The 24,286-nt window shown below is 35.7% G+C and overlaps 1 protein-coding gene across 3 annotated transcripts in view; it reads left to right on the top strand.

Moving 5' to 3' along the window:
• Nucleotides 1–24,286, top strand: part of PPP2R5C (protein phosphatase 2 regulatory subunit B'gamma) — a 68,307-nt gene that overhangs the window by 32,745 nt on the left and 11,276 nt on the right. For all 3 annotated transcript variants that reach the window (XM_088539658.1, XM_088539659.1, XM_088539660.1), the window contains 7 exons: nucleotides 10,644–10,843; nucleotides 16,133–16,243; nucleotides 16,917–17,009; nucleotides 17,113–17,243; nucleotides 20,631–20,690; nucleotides 22,721–22,829; nucleotides 23,920–23,973. In XM_088539658.1, the coding sequence (XP_088395784.1) occupies nucleotides 10,644–10,843; nucleotides 16,133–16,243; nucleotides 16,917–17,009; nucleotides 17,113–17,243; nucleotides 20,631–20,690; nucleotides 22,721–22,829; nucleotides 23,920–23,973 (758 nt within the window). The remainder of the gene's footprint in view (nucleotides 1–10,643; nucleotides 10,844–16,132; nucleotides 16,244–16,916; nucleotides 17,010–17,112; nucleotides 17,244–20,630; nucleotides 20,691–22,720; nucleotides 22,830–23,919; nucleotides 23,974–24,286) is intronic.

Here is a 24,286-nt window from a genome sequence, read left to right as displayed (position 1 = left end):
TTCATTAAAAAAAGTTTGCATGCCCTTCTACTTTTCATTTAAGTAAATTTTAAAAATCATGAACTTGATGAGTTTGAGTGTGTGCATTTGTTTGAAATTTAATTCCTTCTCTTTAATCCTTCAATAGCTTGAAACTTAAACACTTAATTTAGTGTACGGTGGTGGTGGTTTTTGTTGCTGGAATTGAGTAAATCTTACAGGGTTTCAGAGTAGACATGTTGGATTTTTTGGTTTGTTTTCCTCCTACAGGTGCTTTCATCAAAGTAATGAGCCTTTCTAGTTCTCCTCTAATTTATTTGACTTAAAACAAACTTAAGGCTGCTTCTAAAAATTCTAGGTGTGTTCATAGCTCTGGAAGTTGCCTTATGCAAAAGACCTTCAGAACTTTCTTCATCCATGGCCAGTCCATGTTTTTTGTCCTGTCTGTGGGTCATGTTTATTTTGGAATCATGGAATTAAGTGGATAAAGCTCAGCTGAGTTAAAGAAGATTAAAATGCTTGCTCTTTCCTTTTCTCCCATGTTTACCAATTACTGATAACTGAAAGTTAAGACCTGGCTACTTGTTTGGTCACATACTTGTTCTGTCCTACTGAGCCACCCTCGACTCCAGCAGTGTTCAGACTGACTCCGGGCTTCATAGGCATCCTTTTTCTTCACAGATTTCCTATAACTTCCCAGCATGTAAGGGCTAGGTGCTCTTCTGTAGCATTCCCAGCCAGTTTTACACAGAACTGTTAGCTTTGGAACCCATCTACGCTTTCCTTCTAAAAATATTGCTTCCAAAGGAGAGAGAAACAAGATCCTCCTCAAGAACAAGCAGTAATCCTATTCTTAACTAACCTAGTCCATTTCGTATCCATTAGGATTGTGAAATTTGTGCTTGAAACAGTATCATCAGTTACTTTCAGATAATTATCTAAATTAGCAAAGAACTGATATATGTGGTTAGTATCGTCTACTTATTACCTTTTGTGATGGATTTTTAGAAGATGTTTAAATATACAGAGAACGTAGAGAGCCAGATGTAGACTTATTCTTCTTATTTATTATTTTTATTCAGCAATTTTTGACTAAAAACATGTATTTTAGGGCTGTTGGTGGGGAATATGTTTATTTAATACTTGACCTAGAGCAGACTTGAAGGAGCATTAGTTATTATACCTGCTGCTGTTTCTGACCTGGCTTATTGCTGCTTTGCTTAGTGTGCATCACCTTGCACTGTGTTTTACTTTGCCCTTTCATCTGTTTCATTTATCAGGATATTTTTTGCTGTTGTTTCTTCTGCTTCGCTTTCCCTCTTGGTGTAGATCTTTTTGTGTCAAGTGTCTGCATGTAAATTCAGTCACTAGAAACAGTGCGGATGTGGGGTGTTTGGACTTCCTTAAAATGTTTTAAGGCTATGAGTGTAAAAGAAGCTTTTGGATAGGACTTCTTGTTAACTGATACTTCAGTTAAATTATAGTTTTTTAAAAGAAATCCAGAATAACCTGGAATTAATTTTTTAAAGTTAAGTTTGAGTACCTGCTTATTCTGCCTTTCAAAGAAAACAATTATATAAGGGTAAATTCATTTTTTTCTCAACTTTTATTCATACATCAGAAATCAGGTTGGTGATTGCTGCTGGGAAATGCACTGAGGATTAAATTTCAGTTTATCTGTTTCTGGGAATTTTTATTCCCACTTGTGTTCAAAGATTTTAATAATTAATTTCAACTGCTGTGAAGTCAACTAATTCTCTCCACGGGTATCAGATAGCGTTAGCTATTGAAACTGTATTTTAAACCACATAGGTTAAGCCTGCTCGAACAGTTATTTTGTGGGACAGGAATGGTTAGATCATAGGCAGGCAGGACGTTCCTCTGGTGCCAGCAGCTTGTGCCATCTAACCTTCGTGCCCAGCTAAATAGCCTCTGCTAGTGGAAGTACCATCTTGTCGGGCTGCTCAGCCCTGTCTGCACACTCATCTCCAGTGATGAAGCCAAGTCCTTGGTATTTCAAAAAAAAAATCTATGATGTTTCTAATCAATTCCCTGTTACAAACATACAAATCATGCAATGCAGTTCCTGCTACAGTTTGTCAATTAGTTGTTTATGTCAAGTGCAGTTAAGTTCGAAGGCTTTTTTGGCTCAATGTGGCTATCGGTAAGGGTAGAAAGAGACAGTTTGATGCCAAGCTCCAATTTTCATGATGCCAGAGTCCATAAATTGCCTTTGTTACTGATCATTATCTGAATTTTATAAAGTAAATATTTTTTCTACAGGTTGCCTGAAGAAATAATGATGTATGATATATAATAGTTGTAAAATCTAAGTAAAAATGATTTATTTGAGGATGTTAGTTGTTGTAGCAGTCTACTACTTTTCATTTTGAGTCTTTTTATAGAGGGTTTTTAATTCGTGTTTTTAAAAGACCAACTGCATGTCTTTAGACAACCTTTAGAACCTAATTCTTGCATTGCTTTCTATTTAAAATGGAAGCATAGAAATGTCACTGATGTTTCAAAGGTGTCCTATATTCATATATTCATTCAGGGCATAATGGAAAAAAAACTTGATTAGAATTGATCAAAGCTTGACGTCACATATAAGAATAAGGAAACAGTATCTCATCTAGTCTTAGATTTGAGAAAAGCTTTTATTTGAAAGTGTTTTCCACATGAAGTAAAGCTGTAATGCCAGAATCTTTATTCCAACCTACTCTTCATTTTCTTCTCTTTTGCTTCTCTAGGTCTAATCTACTACATGAAGTACCTTAAATTCCAAAAACTCATGCACATGATTTTTGGAGGACTGTCTGTTCAGTTGTTTGCATGTTGCAAGAACACTTCTTTTCCTTCTGTTTGTCCCAGTAGGAAGTTAAGGTCTTAGTGAACTTTGAACATACTCTATAAAGTACAATTTTGGTGAAATATTTTACTGCCTCATTCTTCTCCTCCCTTCATCTTTTTGGAAGCTCAGGATTCATTACTGAAGCTTAATAAAGAATGCAAAAGTTTGTATGAAATAGAAGGAATTAAAATATGTTGCTTTTACCACTCATTTCAATTTCTTCGGAAAATCATAGCTAAAAATAATCATAACATATTTTGGGACATGTGGGGAGAAAGTGAGATACTTAAATGTTTCAAGCTTCTGGACAGGTCAGTCTTGGATATGTAGATAATACAGCTGAGTTTGTACTTCATAAGTTTACAAATTTATTGGATGCCCCAATTTATATTTATTATATAATGAAACTATGTCTGCTCTTTTCTGCTGTGTAAAAGTGGTAAAAATTTGCAAATTATCAGCAGAATGCCAATTTTTTGGCAGCTTAAGTGACATTAGGGATGCTGTTACTAGAAAGTCCCATTTTTGTTCTTACTAGAAGGCTAGAGACTAAAGGTATCTGAATGAAAGAAACTTATGTTTTGAGATAAAGGTGATAAGCAAATAATGTTGGATTGTGCAATAAGTATTTTCATTACAGTTTGAATTAAATGGAGAACTTGTAACCACTTGTAATTCCTGAAAAAAAAAAGTGCAGGTATATTACATGTTTAATCTTCTTAAATATGATTATGTTGAAAGTGCACATTTTGGTATGTTTGGAAATATGCACGTTTGGCTTTCCACTAGGTTTGAGCCAAAGCTTTTTTTACTGAATACTTGTAGTAATTACTATTAGTGTTTGACATGGCCAGCATTGGCTGCAAACTACTGACCCACTCTATGATTTTTCTCCTTCCTAAAACCTTGTTGCTATTGTGCTTGACCGTTTCTTTTTGGTATGCCACATGACACAGGATTCCCAAATTTCACAAGTATACATGGACCAACATAAGTGTCCCTTAGGCCAGCAGCAGGAAAGACATGTACTGACCTGAGAGGCAGAAAGCGGGAGGAATATGCAGGAAAGGAGTAGAACTTGCAGTCTGTTAGAAGTTATTAAGAAATTATTGTAAGGAAAGCAACAAAAAAGTCTTGGTAGTATTTGGCAATACTCTTATGTATCTTCTAATGAGTTTTGAATGCTTTGTGGTAATTTGAGCTGACTGCAGTTGTTTGGGACCTCGGTTCGCATCTCAGCAGTTACCTTTCCTGTAAAAGCCCTGCCTTCAAACATACTTTTTACAAAGATTTATAGGCTCATTTTCTCCAGCAAATGCATGATTTTTCAAAAGAGCAGATAATTTTAGAAAGCCCATTAGAAAACTAGGTAGAAAACTGTGTGGCTTCTCATTAATCTATTAACATCATCTCTTTCTAAGCCAAGACATGACCCAGCGTTCTTCAGCGAAGTCTTGAGATATCTGTTGTTCTAAATCCTATCTTTAAATTCGTGTATCTTATTTCACCATTATTATGCATTCAGTTTATGTAAAACTTTGGATACAATATTAATGTGCATTTGTTGATGCATACAGCAATATCTTGGAAGTAAGGGGCTGGGAAAGGAGTTTCCTTATGCTGCTTGCTTCACATGTTTGAAAACGGTGGGTTTTGCTGTCATATTAATTGTGTGTATGCCAGAAAGCTCTGTTGTGAGGTCTTTATCTGCTTCGTTTCTCTATTGCCTTTTTAAAACAGTGTTTGGGTGGCGTGTTTTTTTTTTCCATTGTCTATTTGATTATCCCTGCTGTCATTTTTCCTCTGATTTTCAAGTAGAATTTTTATTTCATTAGCTCAAGCCCATTTCCGCTTGTTTCACTTGTCATTTCCAGTATAAGCATTCCTCTTCTTCTTTACAGCACATTAACTTTCAAGTATTTATGCAGTTATCACTTTTGCTATTCTTTCCTCTTAAACATCTCTTAATCTGCTAAGAACCTTTATTTCTTTTAGGCTATTTTAAATATTATTCTCAAGCTTTTTTTTTTTTTTTTTTTTTTCTTCTGCAGTCCACATTATAATTAAAACTAGTCTTATGCATAAGCTATTGCAGGTGAAATAACTTTATTTAGATTAAATTATGTTTAGATCCAGAGTGCAGGCCATCATAAAAATGATGTCAGTGCTGTTTGTTTATTGAGGAGAGGAAAAAAAAAAGCTGAACATTTGTTACTACTAGCTAGGCCTTTGTTTTCTAAAACTTATTTCTATAGAAGTGCTTTAACAAAACCAGTAGAGTACCTGAATGCCCCCAGTCTGGAACTACTTGAAAATATTTTAAAATGCAGTCTACTTTTTTGAATTTTAGATAGAAAATGTGCCACATGTGTGTAATTTCAAGCACTGCTTATAAGCTTTATTTTCTCTGGTAGTCTAGGGAAGTATTTCTTGTATTTTGGTTTCCAGTGCTGTGCAGGTGTGTTACTAAACATGAAGCAGTAGCAGTGCAGTTTCTGCAAAGATGGGGGATTGAGAAGAGAATCTTTCTTCCATTTATGTGTGTGTGTTACCTGGTGAGCAGCTGAGAGGTTTCGGAAGGCGCTCAGTTGCTTGCGGCAGTGCGGTGGGCACAGTCAGTGAGTGCAGCTCCTTCTCCTCTCTGCCTGTCCTGAACACCTGCACTGCTGCTGCCAATCGTGCAGGCAGTAGATGTAGAGGAGGGTGCTGTTTTGAGGGCTCTTGATTACTTGAGCCTGAGTCATGGCTGTCATGCCCTTGGACATCTGTCTGGCATTCTCAGTTCACTTTCTAACTGGGCTTGATATTACAGTGATATTGTTTGAAGTATTAAACATTTTATTGCGATGATTGTAAAAGCTCTAAATACCTGTGAAGTATCTTTAATTATCAATACAGTTTCCTTGGGTCTTAGGCTTTCTTGTTCTGGATCAGGTTGAAATCCAGTGTAAATCCTTGTAAAAAGTCCATGTAAAATCCAGTACTGTATTTCCTTTTTGGAGGGAAAAAAAAATCTATTTGCAACAATAATGTTCCAAATAAAACAATGAAATTGCTTGTTATATTCTGTATTAAGATGTCATACGTATTTTCCAGTTCAATGTATACACATCACAATATCTTGCTTGCGTCGAGTTATTTACAGGGAAGGCTTATTCGTGTTTCCTATGTTGCTAGTTAATTATGATAGCTTCTTGTATTTGTTATTTATCTTTAGGTACAATATGCAGTACATTTTCATGCTATAAGTCCTGCAGTAAGTAATAGCATCAATTAAACTTCTTCATGCATGATTTGAACGATCTTTTTTTTATCCTTTTTTTTTTTCCCAATATGTATTAGGTTAAAATGCTGTTATCTGGGAGAGTTTTATTTGTTACTAAGCAGTATTAGTTATTGTTGTAATGATTCATTTTTTGCATGTTCTGCAGTCCTTCAACCTTCCTGTCTAGCAGTTCTGGTTTTCTTTAGTAAAGATTTTGAACCTTGCTTTTTCTCCAAAGAAAATGCTGCTGTGGCACCATGACAGTTAAGCATCTGAGGGGGGAAGGAAATGGTTGCCAGGTTGCATCCTGGACTCCTCTTGTTGTAATACAGCTGTATAATGCAAACTACAAAGCTTCACTTCATGTGGTGGTGGTTGTGTGTTCTTGGACCCCATGGGTAGCTGATTTGAAAGACCCAAAGACTTGCAGCAGTTACCACAAACTTGATGGTCTACTCTGAGTATGCTCAGGTAGATGATGTTTATGTAAACCTGTGTTAGGAATTGCTAGAAAGTTTGTCTGAACATGAGACTGATGGACTGATGGACTTTGTGCTTTTGAAAAAAAAAATGTTTTTACTACAGAGGAAGATTGGCAATAGTGCCGTTTAAACCCTAACAGATAAGGATAGGTGTGTGGGCTTGAACAGGCAGTTTCAAGATTATAACAGTGTTGCTATCTAGAAACCAGTTCTGTAAGCATTGAATAATACATAATATAAACAGAGGACTTTCTTTAAGAATAACTCCAAACATCAGTCTGAATAATGCTAAGGAGTAGCTATTGAATAACCACTGCCTTCTTGACCACTGACACACCAGAGTTCCTGGTTACAAAGTTTTACTTCATACTACTCTGTTCAAAGATGGCAATTAAGCAATGGGACATCAGTGGCTATCAGCTAATTGAAGTAGAAGGGATATTGAAAAAAGAGTTGCCATACAGTAACTGAAAAAATGTAGCCCGATAGTCCCCAGTGTGACTCCTTGGAGCATCTCAGAATTATTTTACAAGCATGTGTAAATTCTCTTCACAAGCTTATCTGTGGCCTAATCAAGTGAAAGGCAACTTCCTAGTCACGTGTCTCTACACTGAGTAGTACAGAATATACAGTAGTACACAAGGACTAATGCACTTAAAGTTTTAAGCCAATTCAGAATAAATAGCTGGGCTTGCATTGTGAGAGTGTTTCCTGACAGTTTGTGACTTCAAAGGTTAGTAGTAATTTAATGATTCCTCCCTATTTGGGTTAGTGTATTGTAAATTATTGTAGTAGCTATATGCCCATTATGTGTATGACTACATTCTCTATTTAGGCTTTGAATGTTGTAGTGCACACTCAGAGCACAATATCCCTATGTGAAATTGTGTTGTTATGCGTCGGGCTGAGCCACTCCCTGTTTTACAGTTAATTGAAAAACGTAACCATTTTAACCACTTTGTGCATACAAGAGCTTTTAAATACAAGCCATAAATATATTTGGCTTTCAGCATGTAGACTACTCAGTTAAATAATCTTTCCAGGACAAATTGGTAGTATTGTTTTTAATAGAAAGAGGCAATGTTTGTATATTTAGCTACAAAATTTATGTCTGTGTGGTTTAAAGTACTTTCAAATGGCTCATGCGGGAATTTTGTTGTTGTATTTGCCAGACAGTTGTGGCTTTGGTTAGATGCCTGCCTTTTAGCCCCTTCTTTCTAGTTACGGAGCTCTTCACTATCAGTGGTGTCTGAAAGCCACTGACAAATTCTGTACCTGGTTACGGTTTCTTCCCTATATCCTGATGCAAGTTTTCATTGTTCTTCAGGTTTATTACTGTCTTGTGTGGGTTTTTCTTTTTTTTTTTTTTTTTTTTCCCTCCTTGAAATTAATGTTTGTAGCAATTTGGTATGCATAGCTCTGTGTATGCAGTTGTGTTTATTTTTTATTGCCATTTTAGAATTAAAAAGTAGTCCAGTTTTATTATAGCCAAAATACCTTTGAAAGCAATTTCTTTTGGAGAAGAAAAAAAAAAATCCAGCTTTCGCTGACTTAGGCTTGCCAGACAGATATAGGAGAACTACTCGCTGTGTTAACTGCTCTACTAGATTGTAGAAATATATCAAAACATTCAATTTATTAGGTTGCATGTAGGGAGTTATATATGTATGTACTCATAGAACTATTTGAAATATATCGTAGTGATGATAGCTCTTGCTGCTTTTGTTTAAAATTTTTTTAGCATTTTATGGTACTCTAAGAAAAATGATAAGCTATCTGTTGGAAGAAGCAGAAGCAAACTGGAAGAAGGATTTAGAAAAAGTCTAGTCTGGCTTTGTCTCTAACGTGCTATTAATGTCCTCATAGTTAATATTTAACAACAAAAAAAGACATTATGCAAAAACAACAACAAAAAGTATTATTAAAACAGTAATTTATACAGGCACTTTGTGCAGTGTATTCACTTGTCTTAAACTTCAAGTGGCCATTTTAATTGAGATAAATTTTTGCTGCTGTCAAAGTGTGTTCCTGCTTTGTCTGCATTTGGCCACTTCCTTTAGTATCCTCTGCAGTCAGTACAACCCCCACTGCCTTGAGATTTAAGGTCCTGGTCCAGAGTACCTTTGTGGTAGGTAGTACCATGGAATATCCTGTGCATTAATACTCATTAATGCTGCCAATGGAATTACCTGAGCAAATTTTAAAAAGCATGTATAGTGTTGTTTTGTTTGTTTGCAGTGCTTTGCCTTTGACAAAAAGCAGACTTGAAAAAGCATGAATCTTGTTTTATAACTGCTTCAGCAGTTGTTAAATAAGTTGACAACATTTCATAGCTTTTATGTGAGTATTTAACCTTAAGCTAAACTCATATGCCTTATGTGTGGATTCCAAAGTGATTTAGACTTATGTCCTTTCATTTCAAATTGTAATTGTTGCGTATAATTGTTGACTCTATGTAATACCCTGAAGGATCAATATTTTAGAAAATGCTCATGGTAAATGTAGTGTTAGCTGTGTAGTTATAAATTCACTGTATCATGTTTGAACCAAGCAATCTAATTTCACTTTGCATGCAAGCATTAAATATTTCATTGTTCAGGGCCACCAGGGAGGATTAAGGCCTTGAAGCAGAGGAAGCAAGAATAGGGAGGCAGTAACTTAAACTCTTCAGAGAAAGTAGGTATTCTTGCCCAACCCTAAAAATATCACTGCACAAAGCAATGCTTAAAGTCTTCCTCTTTTGTCTCCAAGGAGGAAAACTTCCTTCCTTATAAATGGACAAAAACAATGATACAGACAGTGAATTCTTAAACATTTCCGAAAGTATTAACACTTCTGTTTTGGGTGCTGTTGAAAACCAAGCATGCTGGCCCCTGGCGTATCTGAAGTCTCTTAGGTATTTTTAAGATGTATCATGGCAGAAAGAAATTGATTAAACTTACACCCGCTTAATAAGAGGTGCCCTGATCATGAGGAGCAGTTAGACAAAAAAAAAAAAAAAAAGGGCATGAGTTCAATACTATTGAAAAAGAAATAGAGAAACTAACATCATGGGTCAATCACAGATACTTCACATGGACATTTAAAAGGAAGATAAAAGAGTAAAAACATTAGTCTTTCTATTAATTAATACATTTTCTTTCTAGTGGAGTGATCAAAGAGTAAATATCAGACTACACTTTCGCTGTGTGTATTGTTTGTGTGTGTTTTTTTTTCTTTTTCTTTTTTTTCTCCCATAACCTTTTTTTAATATTTTATACTCACCATGGTGAGAATTGAAAATGTTATTTCTGTGTCTGTGTTTCAATTAATGGTTTGTAGTCAGTAATCAAGCACAGTATTTTCTAGAGAACCAATACTGTTTTAATCTTGCTGTTCTGGCCACGACTACAGAATCTTAATTCTTGTACATAGAAAACAAACATTCAGAATAGTCCATGTTCTTGCACATTCACCAGATAGTTGAAGATCCTTACCCTATCTTCTTTCCTTTTAAAAAACACTCCGGATGTGTTAATGAAGTTTTTTGAAGACTTGTGAATTCGCTTTTGTCTGGATGAAGTTACTGCAGTAGTAACACTTGGCATTTAAAAAAAAAAAAAAGAGGGGATGGGGAGGGATTTGTGAGGTGGTAGCTCCTGAAGAAAAATGAGATTGCGTAAACCTACCAAAAAAATGAAGATCTGTGCTTTTCTCTCTACTTGTTGTAAAGAGTCTTTCTGCTGACATAGTACACAAAATGAGCTAATTTGGGAATTCTTTGATAGACCGTTATTCAAATATACGTGGGGGTTTTGGCTCTCTTTTTTCTTTCCACGCAGTAACTATTTTTAGGAAAGACAAATACACATCTCTGTTGCAGTGCTGCTGATCCACCCTGTAATATGTTGCGTGTTTTAGTGGGGCCCGGAACCTGGACCACTGGGTTCCCAGAAGTTGTTTGAAGACTCAGAATGTTTGCGTGCAGCCCTAACTGCTGATACTGCAGTGTTTGGAGGAATAAAACTGGGGGCAAGAGTGAAGTCTGTTACAATATCATTTACAACCACTTATTTTCACTTTTCAGATGTTCCTCCTGCTGATCAAGAAAAGCTTTTTATCCAGAAGTTGCGACAATGCTGTGTTCTTTTTGACTTTGTTTCTGATCCACTAAGTGACCTAAAGTGGAAGGAAGTAAAACGAGCAGCTTTAAGTGAAATGGTAGAATATATCACACACAATCGCAATGTGATTACAGAGCCTATTTACCCAGAAGTAGTACATATGGTAAGTGTTTTAAAAATTGGAGCATTTTGAATTTTTGAATTCAGAATTGTTTATTTAGCTGTATTTATCTTAAGTTTTAGTCAGTCCCTTTTTAAGGATTTCAGTATATTTGGGGAAAAAAAATAATAACACTTTTTAGTCCTGTTGCCAGTGTCAATTCCTTTTCTTTCCAAGATATAAACTGTTAGGCCTGTATGCAGCAGATTTATAACTTAGTAAATGGCCAAATGAAACCTTATAAATGCTTTCTTTTCATGAATCATTTTTTGGAACAGGCATAATGTAAAATTGGGAGAAGAGTTGCATATGTAGAATTGTTAAAGGAATGGTTGGATTACAAAATAGAGAAACTGATAAATACTTCAAGAAGATTAGAATTAAAATCATGTTACAAGCTTGCCAATTAAGCTCATCACATCCAGTACCCTTGAGTTATTGATTTAACTCTGTGTTTAGAGCTGGGATAGAGATTCAGACCTTATATAATATAGGATGAAGAGTGAGGATTCTATTGGAACAAGCTATGTAAACTGTTAGACCTGGGTCATTTTTACCAACTCTTCAAATTTCGGCCACCTAAACACAGTTTTTGGCTGTCACGCTAAATCCTCTCAAGTCTGCTCAGGAGGAAAAGGCTCTGAAACTAGTGGCTTTTTTGTGCTCTTAGTGTGGTGTTGACTGCATGCCAGTTTCCCAGAGGAGCTGATGTCAGTCCTTGTCACTGGCCAAATACACTGAGAACGGAGAGCATCTTTTGAAGTGGTGAACTATGAAGCCCACACAAACCTCTTGAGCATGTGTGACATGACATTTTTTTCCCAAGACTTTATAGCTTGGGGTGAATTTTAGAAGGAATAAGAAAACGGCACATTTTTAACATAAAAATTAACTTAACCAAATGGTAAGGTACTGCTTCAAATTATAGACACTTCAAAGCTTCTTCAGAAAAGCTTCTAAGTATGGCTTGAAAATAATCTATTCACTTGTACTGAGTCTTACTTGTTTCTTTTTCATGATTGCTTCTACAGGACTGCATACAAGCATATGTGTTAAACATGTTCCCCTCCAAAAGGGCAGTTAATGAGGAGATAGGGGATTTTGGCTTTTTCCACATGTTGATAGATTATTTATGGCTTTGGGGGTTCTTATATGCTATTTGTTTGATCCTTTTGGAGTCTCTGACGCTACCTGAGAAAGGTATGAATGAGAATAAACATGCTGAGATTTAATTTAGATAAAATTGAACTGATAATGAGGAGTTCCATGTTTGACATTAGCGTTTGCTCTGTGTTTGAAGTTTTAACCCCTGGTAAGTCCATAACTTGTTCATTATGTGCCTGTGTTTTGTTGCATCAAAGAGCTATGGCCACTTTTGTCCTGGAGAATATACACTTCCTGTGCTTTCAGATAGAACTAGTGATAATGTAGTCTGAACTTCTGTCACTTTAATATATCTTAGTGCAGAAATTGGCTGTCATCTTAATCACTAGTTTCTTAGTGTGAGCACACAACATCTTCGCAATTTGTCTTTCATTTTGACAATTGTCTTTCAGTGAATTTTAAAATATTTTTACTTCATAAGATTATAAATGGCCTGGGATTCCCTGGCACGAGCCTGTGCAACACTATGATAGACACTGTTGGTGAAGGCACCACTTGCAGTTTGATGTTAAACTCTGACAACATTTTCTTAAGCTGCTTTTGTGGAATATTTCTCTTACAGGCACCTATTCTGAAGGGGTATTGCAAGCCTTTTCTTCAGGCCTGTACATTTAGAGTGACGTGTACTGTTACTAATTTCTATGGAAAATGAGGTGACAGGTTTGAGTTGCTTATTCGTGGATCTTCAGGAAAAATAAACATAATTTTTTGTGTGTGTGCACGTATGTGCTTTAAGACTTTCAAGAGATCGATGATTAGAGTGCCGCTACTCCTATTAAACTGTATTGATAGAGTAATTTTTCCAGTAAAAGCACAAGTGCATTGATCAAGGAGTGCTCAGGTTAGGCAGGTGTCATCTTAGTTTGGGAAGCTGGGGGAGATGCCTTCAGTAGCTTGACCAAGTATCTGGAGTTCTTTGCAGAACAGTTGCAGTGACTTATTTATCTTTGAGGACATTCTAAATTCTAACTGCAACAGACTCCTGGCAGCCATTTACAATTTGCCTAGTGTTGTTTTTATTGGTTATGGATGTAACTATTTTATTTTTTATATTCTTAAAAACAGTTTGAGAAGTCATATATGGATTTGAAACTGTAAGAAATGGATCTCTATATATTAATACCCACTATGGAACAGTAGTCCATCTAGTTCAGCATCTTGGCCTTGTCAGTGTAGAGGTTGCTGTAAAATATGAAATCTGTTTTTGTTATTGAGGTTGCTGCTTTTTCCCCCACTTTCTCTGAGATTGTAATCGACTTAGAAATTTTGAATTTATTATGCCATTCTGTTCACAGCCTTCAAAATTTGGAGGTTCCTTACCTATATAATATCTAATTGTTGTTTGAATTTGCTAATATGTTATTTGGGCCACATGTGCTGCACTGAATTTCATAATTTGCAACCTTCATTAAAAATATTTTTTTCCTTTCTAATACCTTTGTTCCAATATAAGAGAAGCATCTATTTATCCTCTGATTCTTTACCATAATTCTAGTGGTTGTGTCCTGCCCATTTATCCCCCTGGAATAAAGACAGACAGAAGAGATTGCTTAATATCTTTCCATTCCCCTTTTGAAACTGAAGATGTCTTAGCTTTACTTGTAACTCTCTGAAAAGAAATCACTGTTTCGATACACCGATCTTCATCCGTGTCAGATCTGCATCTCCGTTCTTGAAAGAACATTGTGAAACAGCGAGGAACGTCAGGGTGACTTTGCCTTCTTGGAAGTGTGATGCACTAATTCTTGTGATTTTAGCTGGTGCAGTTTGATACTCCCACCATCTGTTCTGCCCGACTGCCAGATGTGGGTTGTCAGAATTGCACAAACGTATGGACTGGCACAGCTAAAGAGCTTAGATAATGTACAGCTTGATTTTATACTATGCTAAAGATAAGAGAGGACTGTGAAGAGAGGTGCACCATTCTGCTGCTCATCCCAGTGTGTATTAAAACTGGGCAGAACAGACTCCTCTGCTGCAAACAGTAGCATCTTCTAGAGCTTTAGTGTTATCTCCAGGTGATCAGCAAAAATGTTATTACACTGCTTTTATAAAACACAAATGAGACATTTGCGAGGAGAGTGACGATATATGTATGTGTTATTGTTTGTAGTATGACTTGGAAAAGATGACCATTGGCATTATGGCATGAAAAATAGATTTTTAATGTGATGCTGGAGTAGGCCTTGCTAATTTGAATAGCTTTATTAAAAGTAGCTAGACTTCAAACTCAAATTTATGGAACTTAATTTAGGGAAAAAAATATTATGCACTTGTTCAAACTCTAGGAACGTTTCAGTTTGTGAAGGAAGTAAAATCCTGGAATGAGCCATTCAGCTCAGTGCAAGCTCCAGAGGAGTGTGCACACTCTCATTATGTGTCTGTTCTCTTTTTTCTTTCTCTTCTTTCCCCTAACTGGTCCTGGAAATGCCCAGTGTTGGCATGTTTGCTGAGCCATGTATTATTCTTGAAAAGGCTTTTAAGGTTTTTCTGTGGCTCTCGGAGATGCAAGCTTTTGCAGAGAACTTTCCTGGGAAATTAGTCTCTCCTTTAGTAGTCTTTTGCGTGGCCAGGCCTGTATGTTTTCAAATTCCTCCTAAATATTTCCACAAAGACACCTCAATGTAGCCACTTATTTTTTTCATCAATAATGTTATGTAGGACACTTCTCTCCAGTACCTATAGAACATATTTAGAAGGGAGTATGTGAATGTCGTGTGCTGAAGTTTCATGAGGAGCTGCTGAGTGATGGATCACTCTGGTGTGTGTGATTTTGTCTTCCCTTCTGTTCAGCAGAGCTGTCGTGTTTTCCATGTGAGCAGGTGTTATTTAAACTTAGAAAAATCTTAGTGCTTTTATAAAGTCCCAAATGATTAGTCTGTGTGTTTGCAAGCAGGACACACTGCAATGTTGCGAGTGAGAATAAACTTGAAGAGAATTCCTTTATATGACCTAATATACTGAATTACTGTGGAAGGTGATTATAGTACCCTGCTCTGAATCTTGACATCAACGTGTTCAACTTGTTAAGAGACTGAGGCATTTGTAGTTATCTCCATCCACTGTCTGACCTAGCTAATACTCAGGTTTACAAATAGAATGGAGGAATTAGTTTGGTATGGTTGAAGATACAGCTGCCTTGTGTATACAGATTAAGCTGTTTTTCAAGGCATTTTCACATGCATGCTCAGAAACCAGGTATGTGAGAACAACTGTTGCAGCTAGCTGTTCTTCCCTGTTTTTACACATTAAAAAGGGGTTTGGCCTTTATTAAGGACTCTGAAACATTCTTCAAATTAACACAGCATGAATGTGTGTCTGGACAAGTGCTCAACAGCACAGATATCACATACCTGTGTTTATATAAATACCTTGAAAAGCGAATCGGCCCTGTAGTCTACTCTCCTCCTATGAGGATGCTATAGGTTATTGAAAAATTTGAGAGTTGAGATGAAATGAAAGATGAAAGATCAGCATGTGCGTTTCTCTCCCCCAGGCCTCCTGCCTTCATGGTGGTAGGTGGCTGGGCAAGGTTTAAGGGAATGCCTTAGAAGTACCACTAAGAGGAGGAGGGAGGAATTCAATTTTTGAAGTGTTTCCACATGTGTGTGCCCACAGTGTGAAACGAAACACTGGTAACATTTTAGTGAGAAGAGCAGTTGTAGCTAATATTTATTTTTGCAAGTCTGCTTCGGGCTTCTGCTTCTGAAGATAATTGCAATACCTTGTAAAATGTGTATGTATAAATGCTTTTTTTTTTATATCACACGAATTTTTAAAGTGCATCTGCATATATATATGTGTATATATGTGTATTGTGTGTGTGTGTGTGTATTTATATATATAAAATGGTAAAAAGAAACAAAACTGGAGGAAGATTTTTTTTTAAAAAAAAAATGTGTCTTGTCGGTGGGTTTGTTTTAGAATGTACTACATGGTACAAGTGTTCTCTAAAAATCTTCAGAGAAAAATATAGCTTATTTTTGTTAAATTATCTAGAGTATGTAGCCTGTATTTTGCATATATTTGAAATAACTCACATAAAGAATTCTCAGAAAAACATCTTAAAGTCATTTTTCTTGAATGATTAATTTGTTTCCAAGTTCTTAAGGTCACATGTGATTTCAGTTTGCAGTTAATATGTTTCGAACATTACCACCATCTTCCAATCCCACGGGAGCAGAATTTGATCCAGAGGAAGATGAACCAACTTTAGAAGCTGCCTGGCCTCATCTACAGGTATTTAATGAAGACTAGCAAGTCATAGTCTAAAACAGCTTTGACAGTGAAGTCATTGTGTATTGGCTGAAAATAGTTCAGAAGATGTGTTTAGCAGTTGTCTTAGCCAAATCAATTATGTTTAGCCGTAATAGTGTTTTTTGAACTTACACTAATAATCTTGTCGAAAAATCTAATGTATTATACTAGAGATCAAAGGCTTACGTGTTTCTTGCAGCACACATGTAAGTGCTGTGGCTTTAATTGAGCTTCGGTTTGTCACTGTTAATGCTGTGAATTTCTGGCACAGCTCTGGCTTTCACAAGTACTGAGATGAACAGAGGAGAACAGACTTTTCAAAATACATATTTCTGAGCATGGTAAAGGTTAGGGTACTGACTACCTTGAGTAAAATCTAGCAAAGTATTTTCTGCAGAATTTCCTTAAACTGCATTGAACGTGAAGTTCTTGTTGCACATGCTATGTGGTAGGGGATGGGAGAAGGTATAAAAACCTACTATACAGGGAGGGCAGGAACAGAGCTGTTGGTTTAGCACAGCTTTTTAGTAGAAAAATTCTGTATAAATAAAAGCATAGTGCCCTTTTTAGCAACTAAATAAAAGTCTGGTAATGTACTGTTTTTAAAAATGTTCCTGTTTTTAAAAACTTATTTCTTTATTTTTTTTTCTTTCAGCTTGTTTATGAGTTTTTCTTAAGATTTTTAGAATCTCCAGATTTCCAACCTAATATAGCTAAGAAATATATTGATCAGAAGTTTGTATTACAGGTGAGGTAAAATATGAAATTTTAACTTCAAGGTCTAAATCAAAATTATTTACAATGTATAAGATTTGAGTAAAATGCATCTTATGTTTTTTGCCTCTTTGCAGCTTTTAGAGCTCTTTGACAGTGAAGATCCTCGTGAAAGAGATTTTCTTAAAACTACTCTTCACAGAATATATGGGAAATTCTTAGGCCTAAGAGCTTACATCCGGAAACAAATTAATAATATATTTTATAGGTATGTCAATGTCTTCACGTTATGGTGCATATAATCAAGTATGTGACTAAATAGACTATAGCGCACTGTTAGCAAATGTTTATAATTCCTTGCATGTTTAAACCTATTAATGTTGCATCTAACAATACTTAGTTACCAGCCTGGGATTTAAGTTAGGGAAGTCTTGCATGCAGCATCTGCCAACTGAAATGTTTATTTGTTGGTGATTCAGTGGTATCTTTATATAGTCTTTCTATCAGAGGGTAGTAGTATTTCTATGACAGTAGTGCTTTCAGTAGTGCTTAATAAGAAATAGTTCTTCATAATGCACATGTTGCTATTCAAATGGAATGATTGAGGATACTGTAATTTCCTTTAAGGAATAAATTTACTGCATTTTCTTTCTCACTAAGATAAACCATTTGTGGCTGCCAAAAACACTTTTTTTTTTTGTTTTGTTTTTTTAATGCCATAAAATACCCTGCAGTATTACTTCAAAATCAAAAATATCTAAGGTGAAAAAATTAACCTGTTGTGTTACCAAAGCTGGGTTGAAATGCATTTCCATTGCTGTGGATCAGGTGTGAATGCAAAATTATGGCACTATTTCAAATTCTCTGACCTATATTTTAGTATACCGCGCTTGAATTGGGAGAACCCCTAAGACTGCAACATTCAAGGCTTTAAGGAGTTTGGTGCTGCTGGTGCTCTGTTGGGATTACTTAGTTGATCGTGCTTGTACTTGGAAAGATAAGAGAATATATTGGAATTCTTGTGTCATCACCTGAATGCCCTTTTGTCTAGGGTTGCATACCTACTACTGAACTTGGCAAGAATTGAGGGATACAGCAAATTTTTATGTAATTAAACCACTGTGCTTAACTTTCTTAAATAGACTCTTAAAAGTCTTCACACTTTTAAGGAGAGAAAGCAAAAACTAGGCAAGCATTTACTGTAGTCAAGAATCCCGGGAAGTCACTCTTCCATACATCTAGTCGACAGATAAAAGAAACAGTTTGATACTTGACATAAATCTGCCAAGTAGATAACCAAACGTAAAGGTGCCATCTGCAAGTAATTTCTGTGTCCTGGGTTTCACAGTGTGCAACAAGTATCTTGCTATGTACCAAAATGCAGTTTGGGTTTGTTTCTCCATTTTTAAGTGCACATTGTGACACTTAATGTATTAACGAGGGGACAAGAGATGGCCTTTTTTAGCCTTTTAGTATATATTTTTTTCCTACCCATAAAAGTCAGTATGCTGTGTAACGGTCTTACGTGCTTTCCATCATGCTTCCGTCTTGCCTAGTCTGCCACTGTCATTTGCCTCCCAAAATGGAATGTAGGGTGCTACCCCCATAAGAAAATGCTACTGAATATGTGCCAACTCTTTGCTCTTTTATGAATGGCACCCAGCAGTACCAGCTGCAGAGGGAGTGAGTGGTCTCTGGAGATGGTAGCAAAGAAACCCTTAAAGGGTATTCCAAGAATTTGCTTTAAAACAGTGAATAAGCCTGCACTGTCCTGCAGATAACAGCTCTGGACAGCACGTGTGGAAAGCTAGCATTTACTGGGGAAAATGTGCATGTATATCGTTCAGACAAAAGGATTTAAACTTCTCTGTGCGTAGTTTTTATTGAGTTCTATAATATGAAATTTCATAAAATATCAGAGCTAGATTATACAACAACGTGATAATTATTATAATTTGTTATTTCTTGCACTGTTTACATTCAGAAATAATGGAAATGGAATCTTAGACTATAGATTGTACTAACATATGACTTTCGAAAGACTAAATACAGTCATTGCATCAACTTTATAATGATTTGTAGTTGAAAAAATATATAAAATTTATGTAAGAAATGACATGAATTGCACTATAAAATTGTCCTTCTCTACAAAGTTGGGGAGAGTGAAAGGGGGGGTGGGGAAAGGAGGAGGGGGAAAAAAAGGGAAAAAAACAAGAAAACCAACCAAAAATCTTCTTTTGCTATAAGAGCTGTACAATGTTCAAGAGCTTTTTTTCTTTCTTTCTTTCTTTTTTTTTTTTTTCTCTCCTTATTTGAATGTAAACTAGTATTCCTGAATGTGAACACCAAGAAAATTGTTTCAACTTCTGTCTTGAGTTAGTAAAGTGTGTACATGATGAGTCCTTAAAGTATATGTACAGTTTCTCAGGTTTTTTCTTTCTTACACTTTTTTCCAGCAATTCTGTTTTTGGTTTACATAAACCAAATTACGTAAGGAATTTGGGGTTTTTTCTTTGTTTATTTGTTTGTTTTTAGCCAATAACTAGAATTACATAAAATTCTGTTCCAATAATATGTTGAAGTTACATTAGGCGTGGGAGAAGAGACAATATTTTCCTGTTTACTTATTTTTAAGATTTGCGTATCTGTGTATTCACTTTTATCTGGAATCATCGTCCTGAATTATAGGGTGCTTTTTAAGGAGAAAACTGCTATATGTGATATTTTGCAGTAAACATAGTTGTTAGTGTGGCTATCTGACAAGTTTACAAATAGAAAATTATTGTCTAACAAATATAATTTTTAGTAATTATTTCCAAATATCTGAAGTAGTCTGTAGAAGCCTCTCAAAGTTGCATTCAGGTAATTGAGAGGAGAGAAAGGGGAATGGAGATTACAGAGTAAATTATACCTCTATCAAAAGAAAATTCAGGGGGAAAAAAAAAGCCTCTTCTGCTTATTACAGAGCCTTTTGTATGCATGAAGTCTGTAATGCCAGAGAGCTTTTTAGATCCCAAAGCAGGGACTGTTTGAATACCTTGTGCTCACGTGCTCCACAGGAGGCTGTCACAGCAGATGCTCTGTGTTATCTTAATATTTAAAGTGCCATTTGTTATGTTCCAGTTTGCATTACTGAAAAGTCACAGAGTATAACTACTAGAAAAATTTCAAATGCATGCACTGTTGTTAACTGTGGGGGAGAGAGCAAGGATGAAGGTCGAAAGCAGCTTGATGTGCTCTTGATTTGTGTTCTGTATGCTGTATACAGGACGTGCTTCAGGAAAGCGAAACCAGATCACTGTCCTTAACCTAGGGATGTTGCAATTCATCATCTAACCTGTAAGAATACTCCAAATGGCTACTTACTGCCATCACTAGAGCATTCTGAGTACAGGGAGGATGTCATTCTTAAAACACAATTATTCAAAAACTAAATATATTTCTAAATTGAGGATTTTACCAAAGTTTCTCGGACTACTAAAACATTTTTGTGAACTCTGCAGAGGATTTCGTTCCACTGTGCATTGCCATTTTTCTTTTACTAAATGACTAAAACTTGGTAGGTTAAGGCAATATGTAATGTTAAATGGTTGTCTTGGTGGTAGGTTTATCTTTTAACTGAGTATAACTGAGTAAAACTTGTTTGTTTGTTTAGGTTTATTTATGAAACAGAACATCACAATGGCATAGCAGAATTACTGGAAATACTTGGGAGGTAAGTTGTGTATAATTAAACTCATCAACCACTTGGCTTTCAGGGAGAAGATTTTAAAACTTAAAGTTGGCAATTATGAGATGAAATTAGTTAAAGCTTTCTATAATTTGGCTAAAGCTCAAGAGAAATTTTGTAAATACTGCAAAACTATAACAAAATTCATGGCAATGTTGTGGGATGTGACCATATTAAATATTTTTAGTCTTTTTTCTAGGTTATGCTTCTCATGATTAAGACCAGTTGTAATTAAACTATTTATTAGCAAGTAATTAATATAATTTTATTTTTAAATTATTCTGTCATCAATGAATGTAGGGTAGGCAGACACAGGAAATATAAGTTATTAAATTTTCAGAAACCTCATCCTGGTGTCAGATCTCTTCTTAATGTAGCTTGAGTGGTTTTTGAAATTTGAAAAATGTTTTAAAATTTGTTCTGCCTATGTGTCTGCCCGGAATAGCTACTAAATTTCAACAATTAACAGAAGTTACAAATCTATCATGTTTCAGTATTCTATAATCAAGAGATCACTGGTCCAGGGCAGTGCAGACTAAAACTGAAATCTTGAAACACAGAACTAACTCTTCCAAACTGTTAAACTACTAGCTTATTTACTTTAGAGTTGGTCAGTTTAGATTTAAGAGTTTCACAAACTTAAGTACTGGAGTTTCACAAACTTAAAAGTTAAGTACTGATTAACTTTTTCTCAGGTTTCTAAATGAAAGTTTCTAGCAAAAATTTTCTGAAAATTTCTGGTTACCCTTTCAGCTGAGTTTCACATAGCATATTGTTGACACAGAGCTTCATACGCAGCTCAGGATAAGAGTTTTTAAATGGGTTCCTGGATTTTGCCCCATCTTCTTGATGTTTGTTTCACCTGTAGTTAAAAAAAAATTCACCATAAGAATTAAAAATGCCATCTCTAAAAATAGAGAAGGAAAAGGCAGCTCCCCCCCCCCCTTTTTTTTTTTTTTCCTCCTGTTTTACTTGGTAGTTTGTTGGCTTATTTTGCTGTCTATTACCTGGTACTATCATCTCAAAGTTAGGTTTCCCCATAAGGTCATCTTTCAGCTCTTCAGAAATCTGTCTTTGGGCTGCATATGTTTGTGTAAGAGAAGGTGCGTTGAGCAGTGTATGGGAGAGAGAAGAGGCAAGAGGCAACTGAAAGGAAGTGAATAGGAATGTGTAGGATTTGATATCTGAAACAGAAGACTGGGAAGAAGGAATTAAATTGCAGATCAAATATCAAATGTGTTACTTTCAATTCTTTAAAAGTGTGGGGTTCTTTTGTTTGTTTTTTTGTTTGTTTTTTTTTTTTGAATTCATCAGTGTCCTTTGCCTGCGTATCTTCTGTGCTTGTTAGTTAGAGAGAAAAGTATTAGAATTAGTAACATTAGACTTAAAGTAGTAAATAGACAATAAGATTCTGGATGTGTCAGCTGAAGTTAGTGTCAGAGGGAATAAGCAAAAAATCAAATTCTAGAACTGTCCAGATGAAGATTCTGTGGACCTAGTTTTGAGGACCTGAGCACTCACCTGGCACTGGGGAATCATAGGTGAGAGCTGCTGTTTGGTTATGTTTAAAGTCTTGTAGAACTAGTAATGTTTTAGCAGTTTATGTTTTCATTTGTCTGCTGTCCTGGAATGATCTGTGCAACATGCAATCTTGTTCATTCTTCAATTAGGCAAAGAGGCAGAGAGGAATATGTATTGAAAGCTTAGTCCATAGTGAATAGGAAAGTTAAATCTGAAATAGAACCTAACCATATAAGTTACTTGGAAGGAGAATTTGGAACCTGTGAAAGACTTGGGTGAGGGATGAGCAGATGTGTATTTGAGTATTCTGCTAATTTTTATTCTTTAAAGAATGAAGTTGAAAGAAGTTAATGTCTCGATGCACGTTTAATTTATACATTTTTCAAATGAATCTTATTTTCCAGGAGGTCTCAAAAATGATGAAAAGGTTTGGCATGTCATGTACAGTAGTATGTATTTGGAATAATTACTGTTTTTTTTTCTTTCCCTGCCAGCATAATTAATGGATTTGCCTTACCATTAAAAGAAGAGCACAAAATATTCCTATTGAAGGTTTTGTTACCGTTGCACAAAGTGAAATCACTCAGTGTCTACCATCCACAAGTAAGTGTGTGTTCGGCATTTGTTTTAGAATAATATATAAGTAAACTCGTCTACAAAGGTCAGAGGGGAGTGTCTGGTCATCCTGACTTGGAATCTCCTCCAGGCTCTCTGTCAGATTCCTGGAGCTAATGCAGCTTGGTTACTCATGGTTGTTTCTTAGCAGTTCAGTCTGTTCTTCACTCTGACATGCCCTGCTGAATGAAATGAGAAGGCCCTGTAAGTCTTTGTCTTCACTCCTAAATGGTTTTGATCCTGGAAGAAATATCTGACCTTTGCTAAGAAACAGATGACTTAAATGATTTGACAGGATGTAGAATGAATAAAATGTCAAGCTGCCTTCAGTTATAGTGTTGGCATGGGCATACGTGTCGTGTTCAGCTGCTGGGACCCTAAAGAAGCATTAAATACCAATATTAAAGCACCTTACTTCTACTATTGCTGCCTTAAGTTCTCTGTGTCCTACAATAACTTGAATATTTGCTTGTGATTTAATGAATTGGTTTCTGTCGTTGTGAAGGGCAGAACTTCCCTTTTGTCTATATTACAAGATTGTCACAGTCTGATGAAACAGTAGACTAAAACACAAAAGTCATACTTCAGCAGTGGCAGATTTAGGACCGGACTGCTAAATCTAGATGTACATAAAGAAGGCTAATCTCATACTCAGTTTAACTGACTTTAGAATAGCTGAGAACACTAGTTCGAATAATCTTTGTACAGTCCTAAAGCTGCCTAGAGAGGTTCTTGGCAGCTCTCTTCAAAAACAGGAAAGGACTTAGGCTCATCAGCTGAACTCCGATAAATGGGAAGACATTAGAATGAGTGATTTGACAGTTTATAAGATGTGAATGTAGGATAAAAGTGATAGTTGACTGTTTTTGCATAGCCTTAAAATATCATTCTCAAAACTGAAGTCAGTAAACACAAAATGTCAGTCTAGGCTGCATCTGCTTGAAAAAACAATATGCATAGTTAGTAGCACTTCACTTGAACTTAGGTATGTGTCTATATACATATTGAGAGAGAGTGTGGTTTCATTTTGAATGTTAATACTGCCTCCTTTTTTTTTTTTTTTTTTTAAACACTTTAGCTGGCGTACTGTGTAGTTCAGTTCTTAGAAAAGGACAGCACACTTACAGAACCAGTAAGTTTATCTTGCTATTTTTATGTATTTTGGAATATTAATTTCCTTTTTATCTGTAGATTGTTTAAAGAGCTTTTGGTATGAAAGGCAACCGTAAAAGATACAGAGATTTGAAAGAATTTGTTGAAAGATATATTGATTTTTTTAAAATCACTAATTTATAAGATTGGAAAAAAATCAAATGGAAGGAAAATTTCAGAGGAAAAGGTATTTGAAATATTAAATTTTTTTTATACCCCTAGAAAATAGGTCAAAATGCAGAATGGAAAAGGGGAAAAGACGACATTAAATGTTTGTGACTTACAACCTTCAG

The sequence above is a fragment of the Tinamus guttatus genome, unplaced genomic scaffold (genome assembly GCF_059628265.1).
Source record: "Tinamus guttatus ecotype Peru unplaced genomic scaffold, ASM5962826v1 Tinamus_guttatus_pri_ptg000048l, whole genome shotgun sequence".
Classification (NCBI taxonomy): domain Eukaryota; kingdom Metazoa; phylum Chordata; class Aves; order Tinamiformes; family Tinamidae; genus Tinamus; species Tinamus guttatus.
Note: the sequence above shows the minus strand (reverse complement) of the source record. Positions and strands in the feature narration are given on the sequence as shown.